The sequence below is a fragment of the Octopus bimaculoides genome, chromosome 20 (assembly GCF_001194135.2).
Source record: "Octopus bimaculoides isolate UCB-OBI-ISO-001 chromosome 20, ASM119413v2, whole genome shotgun sequence".
NCBI classification, from domain to species: Eukaryota; Metazoa; Mollusca; class Cephalopoda; order Octopoda; family Octopodidae; genus Octopus; species Octopus bimaculoides.
In genome coordinates, this window is record NC_069000.1 from 21454120 (window position 1) to 21469707 (window position 15588).

The following is a 15588-nucleotide window of genomic DNA, read 5'->3' on the forward strand; positions in this document are numbered from 1 at the left end:
ATATATATAAACATACACACATATATGCGTTATTGATTTTTATATACATATATGTACAAACACATTAATTAAATAAGCGAAATGCAGGCGCATGCATGGCTGTATGATTAAGAAGTTCGCTTCCCAACCACCTAGTTTTGGGTTCAATTTCACTCCATGGCTTGTTGGGCTCTTCCACTATAATCCTAGAAGACAAGGCCTTGTGCGTGAATTTGATAGACAGAAACTGAAAGAAGCGTCCTTCTCTCTCTCTCTTTCTCTATTGAGGAGAAACAACAGAGAGAATAGGAAAGAGCACATGAAAGGCGTCACTTCTCCGTTTAATATATGCTGGTCGTCGTTGTGGGCTTTCTCAACCCAGTTGTCCTACCCACTTCAGTTTTATTTTCCCTCTTAACATGAACTAGCAGAAACTGTGGAGATCCAGGATTATTTGAAATATTTGGTGACATAACTCCGTGCGGAATCATTGGTGGTTTTCCACTGATGATAGCCAGTCTTCTCATTCTTATCTGCCGTCTTTGGAGCTTCTTGTCTTTTTCTGTACTACTCGAAAAATTCCAGCTAAAACGGCATATTCCTCAATTGCTCTCCACCCTTCATTGACAGTCTCAAACTTCCTTGGTTGAATGCTGCAGAGTGTGAAGTTCCACTTCAAGATATCTCAGAACCTCACTTGTGATATTCTTTGATGACATTTTCTTCTTTCCAATTCAGAATAAAAGATGGACTTTGGTAGTCATTTATTATCCATACTTTGAACATGGCAAATCAAATGCTGCCAATGGTTGGTAATCATTGCTCCGATGCTGTCATTTCTGCTTGTTCTAGAGCACAGGTGTCAGTCTTTTGTTCGCAGTTAACACCTAGATGTGAGCGAAGATTTTTATAACTGAAACTGATCAATCTATTTAATGTAACATTAATAATGAGTCCATATCTCGTAAGCATAAAGAATTGTGTACTGCATTTCTGAAATTATATTCGTTCATGTTTTAAACAAGAATCGGCTTCAGCTGAAGGCACCTCCATTGTATCAGGTCATTAAGAATATGTCCGATTTTCTTATGCACCAAGTTTGACAGTCGTTAACTCTAATGTTTTATCCTGATAATTCTTTGTATTAAAACGTTGAAATGTTACATCATCACTTTTCGAAATGCAATTCATGGTGTCTGATTATATTGTGAGTTTTCCCTTGTAAATCAATTTTTGTGAACCCATAGATAGATCAAAAATTCATGTTGTTTATGAATGAGTAACGTCGTGGAACCAAAGCATCCCAAATAATTCGAAACATCAATGATATGTTTCGTGAAGATGTGGCGAATGAGCGCACCGTACGTCGATGGTTTGAGAAGATCCGGTCTGGTGACGTTACTCTTGAAAATAAGTCCCGTGGAGTATCTTTGTACTGAGCATAACCTTGTCATCACTAAAACACTGTTCAGACTCAAAGAGAAACACAAAACTTTTGGGATGTACTCGAGTCCGAAACATTAACGTCTCATCGATTATGTTATCACCAGAGCCGTAAATTGATCGGGCGTTTACATCACTAAAGCTATGAGAAGCACTGACCACTGCAAGACGAATCAGCGACTGATTATCTCAAAAATCAACATCAATATTCTAGCGAATCGTGATATCGGGCGATTGCTGAATATTCCCGCTACAAGAGAAAGAAGGACCATGTCTAGTTCGTATGTTTCATTTTTGTTTTAGTTTCTACGGCAGATGCCTTCCGATCACCAACTACTTTGCAGAATACAGAGTGCTTTATTAATCACAGCGTCAAAGAAGATTGTCTTGTCCTTGACAAGAGACAAAACGGTCTCCTCGGCTTCTTAGCTCATTCATCAGTTATTTTACAGAGTGTACGAGGTGTGTTTTATATTGGCGCCAATACAAGTCGTCTGTTGACGTCAGTCATCGGACTGAGGGTCATTCTGAAGCATTGACTTGATGTGTGTGTGTGTGTGTGTGTGTGTGTGTGAATACGGTTACTCAAAGAATGAGAACCCAGCGATCACTGACCCAGCTCGCAAGTTTTGCCACTTGTGTAAGGACGTTAGCCACACTATAAGAACATTTAAAAAAGAGAAAGCAAATAAATTAGCGACGCAGTCAAAATGCCTATCGAAAATTACAGCATCACCAAATGTTTTACACTGTCAGCGAGAGAAAGAGGGAGGGGGGGTAGAGAGGAATCAATTAGACAAATACACAAATTGAAAGAGAAACAAAGAAAGATAGAAAGAGAGCGAGAATGCTGTGAAAAATTAGACGGATATAGAGAACAGAGAGAGAGGGGGGAGCGAATAAGTTAAAGAAAGAGTATAACAAGACAAAACAGTGCGTTCGTCAAAGAGAGGAAGAGAGAAGTAGAAAATAGAAAGAGAGCGGAGGTAATGTTGTTTGTAACGTTGTTTGCATGATGACGTCTTCTATATAATGAAGTTGTTGATATAAAACTTTACAGCTGACATAAAGAAAAATAAATACATCAGAAGAGCTTTATCTCGCCCTCCTCACGATGCATATGTGTATATATATATATATATACACACACACACATGTTTCGGCCAGAGTTAGCCCAAGCCATGACTGATTTGATAGCAGCACCTGGAAAAGACATTTAATGTTTCATATTACAGTTATTCTTTAGGCACCATAGCCTAGTTTTAAGTAGAGTTGTTAGCAGAGATATATCTACAATAGATTATCTGGAATTTGTTGGAAATATTCATCCAGGAACTGTTTGAATGTTATGAGATCTTTTTCTTCTCTATGTGTCTTGTTATGATGCTAAAGAGAGCAGGGAAGTTGAGGTGAAATAGTCATTAGTGTTGTGATGTGATGCAAGCATGATCTTTGTAGAAAATGGATGGCATGCAGACCAAGCCTTGTGTGAATTTAAAAGCTGATGCCAACATCATTTAAGCAATGTTGCTGGAATGTTTTCCACGTCATACAAATGATATAGTGCTCTTGGCAGCGTTGGACGGAAAAGAATTTGTGCATCTCAAGCCAATTCCAATAATTAAGACATGTCACATCGTCTACATATTTTGTGATTGATCTCTGGGGTGCTTCAACTTTTATTTTTGTTTCATGTAGGGAGACCACAGCAGAAAGCAGTATTCAAGGTAAGGACGTGTGTGTATGTACAGCTATGCATTTTCAAAAAAGAAAAAAATGGAGATAAAATACTCAGTACACCTAGTAATGGTTTATTGATTCGATTGATGCTCATTTAGAGTCACACACACATACAAACAAGCCCATATATACATACACATATAGGATAAAGACCCCTTTCAGTTATAAATGACCATGGGATTGTACCTAGAAAGTTACTCTATGAGACACAAGGTTGTTTATCGAAGACCAGCAGTCGCTCATGCATACCAGTCTCCCCTCTTCATAACACTGATGTTATCCAAAGGAAAGGCAAAGGCTGATACAGCTTGGCACCAGTGACATCGCAACTATTTCTGCAGTTGACTGAACTGGAACAACGTGAAATAAAGCGTCTTGCTCAAGAACACAACACACAGCCTGGTCCGGGGATCGAACTCACCACCTCATTAATGTAAGCCCGGCACTCTAACCATAGAAAGTGAGCCATTAACTATTAGGTGTCTGTTCACGGGTACCACCATGCAGTGAACTGTACCTCTTTGTGACACAAACTTACACCTAAGTTGTTTACGCTGTTGATAATTAATTGTGCACAGTGAACTCTATCTCACTGAGTTATCTACTTACAGTTAGAAGGACAGGGTTATCGACAGCTCAGTATCTTCACCATACACATAATAGAACGCATTATTTCACACTGTGATACAAAATTAAATGGACTGAACTGTGGAAAGATAAGTATCTTGACTATGGACTAATATCAATACCACCACGCTCTAACCACTGAGTCATGTACCTTCGCACGTACACATATATATACATATCAACATGTTTATATGTGACTGTATAGTAAAATGTTTGCGTACCAACCACACGGTCTCAGGTTCAGTCCCACCGCACAACACCTTGGGCAAGCGTCTTCTACTCTAGCCCTGGGTCAACCAAAGCTTTGTGTGGAGATTTAGTAGACAGAAACTGAAAGAAGGTCATATTGTGCATGTATGTATACACACATATATATACAGGTCGTCATCGGCTTACGACCACAATTGGTTCCGACGGACAGGTCGTAAGTCGTCCTATAGGCCTACGTAGCTTTGTTTTGTTTTGTTTTTTACATTCTTAAGGTACATTCTCAGGTAAAAGTCACACACAGCATTCTGTATACTACAACAGTGTTATTTGTTCATAGAAAAGTACCAAAGAATGCAAATACAAGCAATACACAATGTAGTGTAAGAAACAATTGCAAAGCTTACATAAACATTTATTGTAGACTGGTGCTTGACTATGGATCTTCAATGTCATTTGCTGAGGCAAAAGTTGTAGTAGATGGAGTTGGTTTTTTGATAAACATGGTAAGCTTTGTCTGAATTGTTTGTTTCTTTTTCTCTTCATAAATTTCGCGGTACAGACGAAACACATCGTGTGCCATCCGTTCAACCCTTGTAAATCGTTCGATGTTTGGGTCCATTGCTTCAAAGTGTGCAAGAAGTTTATTCGGTTGAAATAAACCTTCTGATAATTCGTTTGTTGTGAAATTCCATTCTGGCACCTCCTCTTCTTTTTCCACTTCCCTCCTTTCTTCTTCCACGAGTTCTTTTTCTAATACAATAAGCTCTTCATTTGTAAGTTCTTCGGGTTCTTGGTCTAGCAAATCTTCAATATCTTCCACTTCACACTCCAAAGAAAGGTCTGTAGCCAGTTTTACGATTTTCCCGCGAATCATTTCAAGTTCACTATTAAATCCATCACGAGTGTCAAAGCATTTTCCAACACATTTTTCCAGACGCTTTTCATGCATTTTCTTTGTCACAGCTTCTTGATACATGTCAGAATATTGTACTTTTCCCAAAATTCTCGCAATGATAGTTCTTGATCGGCGGCTATGGCTTAAGCGAAGGTGGTTCGAATATAGTAAGCCTTCAGTGTAGCAATCGAACCTTGATCCATTGGCTGGATAAGTGGAGTCGTGTCCGACGGAAAAAAAACACCACTTTCATGTCGGGATGCAGACCCGATAAATGAGATAGATTCCAGGCGCATTATATAAAAGCAATAAAGTCTTGAAACGAATTCCTCTCTCCAAACAATATCCATGAACTTGAGGAATAAAACAATTCAGTCCTCGTGTCATCCATGCTTTAGGCTGAGAACAAAGGTAGACGGGTAATGTGTGCCTATCTATATTCTTGAATGCACACGGGTTTTCTGAGTAGTAAATTAAGGAAGGTTTCAGCTTGAAGCCTGCGATGTTCCCGCCAAGCAGCAAAGTCAGCCTGTCCTTAAATCCTTTCAATCCAGGCATGGATTTGGTTTCTTTGTTGATGCAAGGGCGTGATGCCATACGTTTCATCCACATTAAAAATCTGCCTTGCTAGATAGCCTCCATCTGTAATTATTTCGTTCAAATAGCTAATAAGCTAACCAGCTGCTTTCTCGTTTGCACTCGCCGCTTCTCCAGTTCTTCGAACATTATGAAATTGGAATCTTTCTTTAAATCTTTTGAACCAGCCAGTATTTGCTAAAGATTTTTTACTGTATTCTTCGCTGGAACGCTCCTTTAGCGTCTGAAATAGACTTCTGGCCTTCGACTGCACACTAAAAAAACTTAAAGGTGTCCGTTTTGGAATCTGATCTTCAATCCAAATTTGTAGCTATTTTTTCCATTTCGTGGATGGGCCCAGTCCACTGCTTTGTTATAACTGTAGATCGCATGGGTGCTGAACCTTTCACAGCTTCAGAGAAATTAATATTTTTTTAATGAAATTTTCAGCAAATACACTTCAGATGGTGTAGATTCCGAATCTTTTGTAAAAAAAAGTTTTCTGTGAGTCAGATTTGTTTCCTCATAACTCTAAGAAAAATAGGTATTTTTTAATGAAATTTTCAACAAATACCTTTCAGAGTGTGTAGATTGCGATTATATCAGAATTTAATACGAAAAATAAAGGTGGTGGACTCATACACATACAAACTGACACACATCACATATCTACAAAATGAAAGTTGAAATTTTGAAAAAAATTGTGTGGTGCAACAGTATGTATATGTGCATGTTCACCATTTTTTTTTTTCCATATTAAATTCCATTATAGTCGTAATCCATACAGTCTAAAAAGTATTTGTAGTTATTGGGAAGCAAAGCTAAATCATGTAAATTTTCCAAAACCCTTCTCTTCATCCTTCGAAAACTTTCTTTTTCCCAACAAAATCTAATATAATCAGAATCTACACCATCTGAAGTGTATTTATAGAAAATTTCATTAAAAAATATTCATTTTTCTGGAAGTTATGAGGAAACAAAGTTGGTGGCTGAGCACACTTGTTGTATAGGTATGCCCAATATTTAACCCTTTAGCATTCTGTCAAATGTAATACATTTTTGTTCAGACTGTTTTGAATTAATTATGCATTATCTTGTAGCTTTGAGGTTTCAATGATTAGAAAATTTAGGGCCAGATACAGCTGATTTAAATGCTAAAGGGTTAATAGACATATCATTTGTTAGTATCTAATGCTAATGAGAGAATATACACAATGTTTATATGTTTTGAAATTTACAATGGAATTGAAACTAATTCCATCAAAAATTTAAAAGAAAATAGCATCTACAGCCATTTTACTAAGTTATTTTCACTTCCAGTCACAACATATATGATTTTAAAATTTCTCTCTGCTAAATACTTTATCTCTCTCTCTCTTTCTCTTTCAATTTCTCTTATTTCAACAAACTTTTTAGCCATGTCATTCCCCTCTTCAGGTCATTAACATTTCTCCCTCTCTCTTTCTTTCTTACTTCCACTAACCACATGACAGTATAATGCATTGGCTATCTCATTCATTCCCTCTTCCTCCCTCTCTCTCCTTCTCTCACTCTCCCTCTTTGTTTCTCTCATTCTACGTCTCTCTAATAAACTAAAGCATAACATGTGAATGAACAAGCAGAATTATAATAGAGATCAATATCAAAACTAATATTCCAAATGCATTTCCTTTACAGTAATAAAACATGTATAATATGAAATAAAAAAATGCACCAAATGTTCCAGTTTTTGTTTTAATACATATATATGTATACATGCATGCACACATGCATACATACATACACACACACACATATATATATATATGCCGGTGGCACGTGAAAAAACATTTGAGCGAGGTCGAAGCCAGTGCCACTGGACTGGCTCCTATACAGGTGGCACGTAAAAAACATCATTTTGAGCGTGGCCGTTGCCAGTACCGCCAGACTGGCCCTCGTGCTGGTGGCACGTAAAAGCACCCACTACACTCTCGGAGTGGTTGGCATTAGGAAAGGCATCCAGCTGTAGAAATTCTGCCAGATCAGATTGGAGCCAGGTGCAGCCTTCTGGTTCACCAGTCCTCAGTTAAATCATCCGACCCATGCTAGCATGGAAGGCGGACGTTAAACGATGATGATGAGATACTGTCAGTGGATCATATATCCTAGAAAGAAGCACACTCTGAAAGTTAGAGCAGTAATGTATTTACATGAAGTTAAATATATGTCCAGTCAGAGAGTGACCAATGGTTTCACATCCATAAAGCACATAGCTTTATAGGCAATTTGTCAGACTCAAATGGCCACAGGCATGTAACCTCTCTTCAGACTAGTTTGAAGAGAGGTTATATGCCCACAGCTACTGGAGTCTGATGAGTTGTCTATAAAGCTAAGTGCTTTAGGGATCTGAAGCTATTGGTCACTCTATGATCAGAGATATATTTAACTTCATGTAAATATATATATATATATATATATATATATATATATATATATATATAACCAGACTAGAACCTGGTGCAGATCTCAGGCTTGCCAGCTCTAGTCAAACCGTCAAACCCATGCCAGCATGGAAAATGGACAATAAAGGATGATGATGATACACACAAACACAAACACATATATATATTGCCAAGTGCACAGTGTATCTATTCAGATATATATATGTACCATCTGACCCGTACAACTATGGATCAGTCAGAATTTGCAAAGGCAGACTTTCTATGCCCGGATGCCCTTCCTGTCACCAACCCTCACCTGTTTCCAAATAAGGTAATATTTTCATGCTTGTATGATGGTGATGCTACTGTACAACTACTATATGATGTCCATACAATATACCACATACACACACGACAGGCTTCTTTCAGTTTCCATCTACATGCATATTTTTTTTTTATTATTAATATTAATTGGCAGAAGTTACAGAGTGACTCAAGGGCCAAGAGTTTCATTCATTGGTATTTATCAAAAGGAGTCTTTTACTTGTTTCAGTCATTTGACAGCAGCCATGATAGAGCACTGCCTTGAAGGGTTTTTAACCGAAGAAATCAACCCAGGACTTATTCTTTGTAAGTCCAGCTAAACTGTTAAGTTACAGGAACAAACACAGACACACACATATACATATATGACGGGATTGTTTCAGTTTCCATCTACCAAATCCACTCACAATAATTTTGTCAGCCTGAGGTTATAGCAGAAGACACTTGCCCAAGGTGCCACACAGTGGGACTGAACCCGGAATCATGTGGTTGGGAAGCAAGCTTCTTACCACATTAGGATCACTCAGTCGGTTTCGATGATGAAGGTCCCAGCTGATACGATAAACGGAACAGCTTACTCGTGAAATTAACGTGCAAGTGGCTGAGCACTCCAGAGACACGTGTACCCTTAACGTAGTTCTCGGGGAGATTCAGTGTAACAAAGTGTGACAAGGCTGGCCCTTTGAACTACAGGTACTACTCATTTTTGGCAGCTGAATGAACTGGAGCAACGTGAAATAAAGTGTCTTGCTCAAGGACACAACGTGTCGCTATTTTCCTGTTTGCCTTACATGTAGTTTGATAAATAGATAGACAAACGCAGACATATTCCAACTTTTATATGTTTCAGTCATTGGACTACGGTCGAACAAATCGACACCAGTACTTATTCTATCGGTCTCTTTTATCGAATCACTAACTTACAGAGACGTAAACAAATCAACACCGGTTATCAAACGGTGGAAACAAATTCAAACACAAAAACACACAGACAGATAGATAGATAGTTAGATAGATAAGAGGGCTTCCATACGGTTTCTTTTTACTAATTTCATTCACAATGCACTTGTCGGTCCGGGGCCATAGTAGAAAACACTTATCCAAGGTGCCACGTAGTTGCAAAGCGAACTTCTTAACCACACAGCCATGCCTGCGGTTTAACACGCGCGTGCGTGTGTGCATAAAGCACATGTATTTGTATTATTGTTAGTTTCGAAATTGAAAACACTCAGAAGTTTCGCAGGGATTCCGAGTCAACACTTGTCAAACTTGACCTAACTCCTACGCAACTGACATCTTTATGATATAAAACGTGTTTATTTGACTTGAGTTCTCGTATTGTGTTCTATAAGAAAATATTTCATTATTCTATAATATATATCCACACATTACATAAAAAAAATTAAAAATACAAAATTCGACATTGCGATGTAGCTAACTTTAGATATCCGTTAAAAGTACATTATCTCCGAAAACAAACACACGCAATTATTTTTATTTGACTAATTGTATGTTGTAAGTCATCAACAACGAGAGGACCCATACTGACGTGGTCGTTCGATTTGCTAGAAACAGTAGCTAAATCTCCCTCGAATTACATCCGACCGTCTTATAAAAGACATTAATAATGCAGTCCCACGTACCCCGCCAAAAAAAATTATAATGGGATGATCATGGCAGAACTCTCTCCTTGGTTAAGAATTTTATAGGGCTAAACAAGAGCAGCAGATGAACTTCACATAAAAGAAAATACAATAGATCCGAGCGATCACAAAAGTTCGTATCATCTTTAGTATTTGCAAACGAACAAAGGGAATCTGTAAGCTATCGCTTCATCTGCTAGAAATAACAGTCACATTTCCCTCAAATCACATCCTAGCATTTGAAAAATAGTGTGGAAGGACATATTAAACAATGAAGTCCAAAATATACTCAAAACATAAATAGTCAACACTGGTGCATTTTTTTAGTCATAGAGCTGCTCGATGAAGAATCTTCTAGGGTTACGCAATATACAACAATTATGATTATTGTTCTTATGGGGAATATTGGGGATGTGGAGCTCTAGTTTTGGTTTTCGTGATGTAGTATGGCTGAAAAATTAATTAACAATGTCCCTTACTGCCACCACTGTAATAAAGGTGAGATACTTTAAATAACTTCTTCAAAACACACGCGCGCACACACATATATCTGAAATATTCACTATGTTCTCCTCATAGTTTCGTGTTGTTACTTTGTATGTATGTATGTGTGTGTGTGTATGTACGCGCGCGAGTATGTGCAATGTATATGTCTGTGTGTTCGTGTACTTAAACTTTATTTGTACCAACCTGTTGTTATGTTTCGTTTCACAGCTACTGCCACAGGGCGATCTGCACTCTTGTCCATGACGTTTTAGTCTGTTTCTGTATTCTGTAGTTTACTATTTCCACCGCACAACTCTTTAAGTTGGAAGTTGAATGAGTAATAAGATATATAAACAACAGTGAGTGAGAAGAGAGTAATGGGAGGGAAGGGGGTGCAGAAGTAAAAGAAGACTGAAAAACAACTGTGGAAACTTGACTAAAAATTAAGGGAGGGAATCGAGAAGTATGTTTTTTGTCTGTAAGTTATTTCCCTTGCAATTTTTCTTTACATTTTCCAAGATCCTAATGATTTTGATTTCGTTGACATCGGATCATCCCTTCAGATGTCGGTAAAATAAAATACCAGTGAAATATTGAGGACAATTTATATTCCTGTAATGTATACTAAATGCGAATGGAATTATAATAGAAAACGAAATATACAGAGATGGCGAACTGACAAGGAAGCGTCTATACCGTCTCTCGGCTTCCAAAATAATTATGAAAATTATATAGAGCTCCTCTCCCTTTAAAAGAAGAAGGATAATTTTGTCCTTCTGTTGAACCACGACTCTCGTAAATGTAATTGTACGTAGGACATATTTCCAAGCAGCTTATTCTACCAAATTTCTTCACAAGGTATTGGTTAATGCGAAATTTTGATAAAAAACATTTGCCCAAGATGCAGCATTTTAGGATACAACGTGATTGTGAAGCGGGGTTTTAACTACGCAGCTGTATGGGATCCTCATGTAGTTGGTCTGAATAAAAGATAAAACAGTTCTAGATCTGTCTGATCATGGCTAACATGGAGCTCAAATCAGCGAACTAAATAGAGATGGTGAGCGAACGAGCGGACAATCTACGCGTTTAGTCGACCTGCTAGAAATAGCAAGTGGATCTCTCATTGAAATAATTCTTTTAAAAAAAAAGGACACATTGCAAAATATATTCCTGCGTAGACTGTCTAGGTTGAGGTATTGAGGACGAATTAGTTACGGTTGGAACAGTTTTGATTTTAGATCTCAAACAGGGTGGCCTGAAGCTAAAGAATGAAGATTGTATTATTTGATTTCTTATCTTATGTAAACTTTTTCTTTTCGCCATTTTTAAGAGGATGAGTTGATTCCAAATTCTTGCTAATCAAACATAACAAAACAAGTAAACGTAAACAAACGGGTGTTGCTATTTGATGGTTAAATGATTAAGACGAAAGTACTTCAGTGGGAACGTTCGCTGGATAAATAGGTATGTTGTAGAGTCTTACATATATGCATATGCTGGAGTTCTGCGATGCAAATGATCTTACGGTTTGTAATACTGACTTCAGGAAACCTGCCAGTTACCTATTCACTCACCTATCTGGTAGACACACAAGTCAAATTGACTACATCCTCGCCAGGAAACGAGAAAGATGGCTACTTATAAATGCCAAAACCTTCCCAGGTGAAGAATGCATCCCACAACATAGATTAGTAGTTAGTGACTTCAGGATCAGGGCTATATGGATGCCCAGAAGACGACCAGCATGGAGGAGAAGGGTCTGGAAGCTTAAGAATTCTCTGAATGGACAGAGATTTAGAGACATTTTACTCAAAGCTTTTGACGAAATAAAGAGGGATATAGCACCACATGATGTGGAAGACAACTGGAGGTTTCTATGAGACAACTTGTTGAGGGCCACTGACCAGATCTGTGACTGGTGCAAAGTCCCTTCTCGACCCAAGGTAACGTGGTGGTGGAACAATGTAGTTGACAGGGACATTAGGGAAAAGAGACAGGCATGGAAACACTGGAAGAACAGTGGTAGCAAGGAATTGTATCAGACTGCCAGAAGGGAAGCTAGGAGACAGGTTTATTTAGCCAGAGGGGAAGCAGATAAGAAAAATTTTGCTAATGTTATACATCACGAGGACCAAAGACTTGAGGTGTTTCGTGTTGAAAGACAGTGCATTAGAGAGAATCATGATGTCATAGGAGAGAAATGTGTTCGCATGGATGACGGCTCACTTGCATTTAATGAGGCTGCAAGTAGAGAGACGCCACTATGAAAGGTTGCTAAATGAAGAGAATGAATGGGAGAAAGAGAGTCTGCCGAATGTCAACCCAACAGAGAGACCAGCTATCCGAATTGACAGTACCTTGATAGATAAGGGTATGAAGACAGGGAAAGCCCCCGACCCATCAGGAATCACTGCAGAGATGCTTAAAATATCTGGCAGTGTGGCTATGGTCTAGTCACCCATATAGTCAACCAGGTGATACATGGAGTCATACCCAATGACTGGTGTAGCAGCACCATAGTCAACTCCTACAAAGGTAAAGATGACGCTTTAGATACAAATAATTGCAGAGGTATTGAGTTGTTGGATCAGGTAATGAAAGTCATGGAGAGGGTCATAGCCCAACTAATTAGGGAGAGAATCAGTTTAGATGAGATGCAGTTTGGGTTTGTGCCAGGGAAAAGCACCACTGATGCTATATTTCTGGGAAGCCAGCTGCAGGGGAGTACCTAGCCAAAGATAAACCTCTGTACCTGGCTTTTGTTGACATGGAGAAAGTCTTTGACAGGGTCTCCCAATCCCTTATCTGGTGGTCAATGAGGAAACTAGGGTTAGATGAATGGTTAGTGAGAGCTGTACAAGCCATGTACAGGGATGCTGTCAGTAAGGGAACAAGTACAGTGAAGAATTCCAGGTAGGGGAATTCATCATAGTCCTCCAGGCAATAACAGAGGAATTCAAGACAGAATGCCCATGGGAGCTTCTCTATGCTGATGACCTTGCTCTAATAGTTGAATCCCTATCAGAACTAGAGAAGTTTCAGGTGTGGAAGCAAGGACTAGAATCGAAGGGCCTTAGAGTTAACCTAGCAAAAACCAAAGTCTTAATAAGTAGAAAGGCAGACAAACTGCAAATCCCTTCAGGAAGATGGCCCTGCTCAATCTGTTGAAAAGGTGTAGGTAGAAACTCCATAAGATGTACCCAGTGTAAGCTATGAACACATAAGAGGTGCAGCAATATCAAAGGAAGGCTAACTGGGAAGATATTTTTTGTGTGTGGCAAATGCTCAGGAGCAATAGACACTGAAAATGTGCAGAGAACAGCTTCTGTCACATTCCAGGGGGAAAATCTAGAAGTAGTTGATAGCTTCCGCTACCTAGGTGACCAAGTCAGTAGCAGGGGTGGGTGCTCTGTAAGTGTAGCTGCTAAAATAAGAATAGCCTGGGCAAAATTCAGAGAACTCCTACCTCTGCTAGTGACAAGGGGCCTCTCGCTCAGAGTAAAAGGTAGACTGTATGACACATGAGTGCGAACAACCATGCTACATGGCAGTGAAACATGGCCCATGACTGATGAGGACATGCGTAAGCTTGCAAGGAATGAAGCTAGTATGCTCCGATGGATGTGTAATGTCAGTGTGTATACTCGACAGAGTGTAAGCACCCTGAGAGAAAAGTTGGACTTAAGAAGCATTAGATGTGGTGTGCAAGAGAGACGACTGTGCTGGTATGGTCACGTGTTGTGAATGGATGAGGACAGCTGTGTGGAAAAGTGTCGCACCCTAACAGTTGAGGGAACTTGTGGAAGAGGTAGACTCAGGAGGACCTGGTGAAGGACAGCCTTTGAACATTGGACCTTACTGAGGCAATGACAAGTGACCAAGACCTTTGGAGATATGCTGTGATTGAGAAGTCCTGGCAAGCCAAGTGAGACCATAAGTGTGGTTTAAGCCAGTGCCGCATAACCAGACCATTTAAGAGTACCCTTCAATCATTGGATAATAAACTACGCTTGTGAAGAACTGTTGAGGCAAGTGAAATTGTTGTCATAGCCGATGACAGTACCACCTGATTGGCACCCGTGCCAGTGGAACATTAAAAGCACCATTCAAGCGTGATCATTGCCAGGGCCACTGACTGGCTCCTGTGCCGGTGGCACATAAAAGCACCCACTACACTCTCGGAGTGGTTGATGTTAGGAAGCTCCAATACGAACATTTCAGAGTGTTTGGGTGTCAATCTAAGGACATGTACTGAGAGTGATACTATTCAAACATCCAGTCAACATCATGGTGTTTGGAGGGATCATTAGTGATGGCAATATTATGCTTCCATTCATCTTCCCACATGGCCTTCGACTAAACATGGAAACCTACATCGAGTGCCTGGAGGAGGTAGTGCTGTCCTGGGTCAAGAGGGTGACTGTGGAAAGACCCTATGTCTGGCAACAGGACTCTTCATCATGCCACATAAGCAAGAGAACCCAGTCATGGCTGTTAGACAATTTCTGTGACCACATCACAGCTAACATCTGACCACCTAACTCCCCAGACTGCAACCCCCTTGATTATTATGTGTGGGGCGCAGTTGAGTGAGAGGCCAACAAAACTCCTTGTAACACCAAACATACACTGAAGGCAAGGATTATGGCAGCATTCACCAACTTAAACAAGGAGGCCATCCAGAAGAGTTGCAGGAAATTCCGAAGTCGTCTGGAGGTCATGGTTGAATAAATTTACTCTAGTATTTCATGATATTTTTATGTAATTTTGGTAAATATATCTGTTAAAATGAGATGTCAGAGTTATTTTCATTTTTGTGTAATTTAGGCAACAGTTTATTCACCACGCCCTGTATAAGTGCATGTGTGTATGCCTTTGTGTCTATGTTTGTCCCACCATCACTGCTTGACAACTGGTGCTGGTGTGTTTATGTCCCCATAACCTAGCAGTTCAGCAAAAGTAACTGATAGAATAAGTACTAAGCTTTAAAAAAATGTCAATCCAGGCTTATGGCAGCATTCACCACCTTAAATAAGGAGACTGTCCAGAAAAGCTGCAGGAGATTCCAAAGTCATTTGGAGTCCATGGTTGAAACCAATGACAATTTTATTGAATAAATTTACTCTTTAGTATTTCAAGATATTTTTATGTAATTTTGGTAAATATATCTGTTAAAATGAGATGTCAGTGTTATTTTCATTTTTGCATAATTTAGACAGTTTATTCACCGCACACTGTATAT

The 15588-nt window shown here is 39.1% G+C and overlaps 1 protein-coding gene across 6 annotated transcripts in view; it reads right to left on the reverse strand.

Moving 5' to 3' along the window:
* LOC106874804 (AMP deaminase 2) overlaps positions 1–11384 on the reverse strand; it is a 206183-nt gene extending 194799 nt beyond the window's left edge. For 2 of the 6 annotated variants that reach the window (XM_052975080.1, XM_014922671.2), the window contains exon 1: positions 10548–11382. In XM_052975080.1, the coding sequence (XP_052831040.1) occupies positions 10548–10605 (58 nt within the window). In that variant the 5' untranslated portion in view covers positions 10606–11382. Of the gene's footprint in view, positions 1–10547 lie in introns of all 6 variants that reach the window. The other 4 variants (XM_014922721.2, XM_014922716.2, XM_014922688.2 and 1 more) reach the window with 3 other exon arrangements.
* Between the last annotated feature and the right edge of the window lie 4204 nt (positions 11385–15588).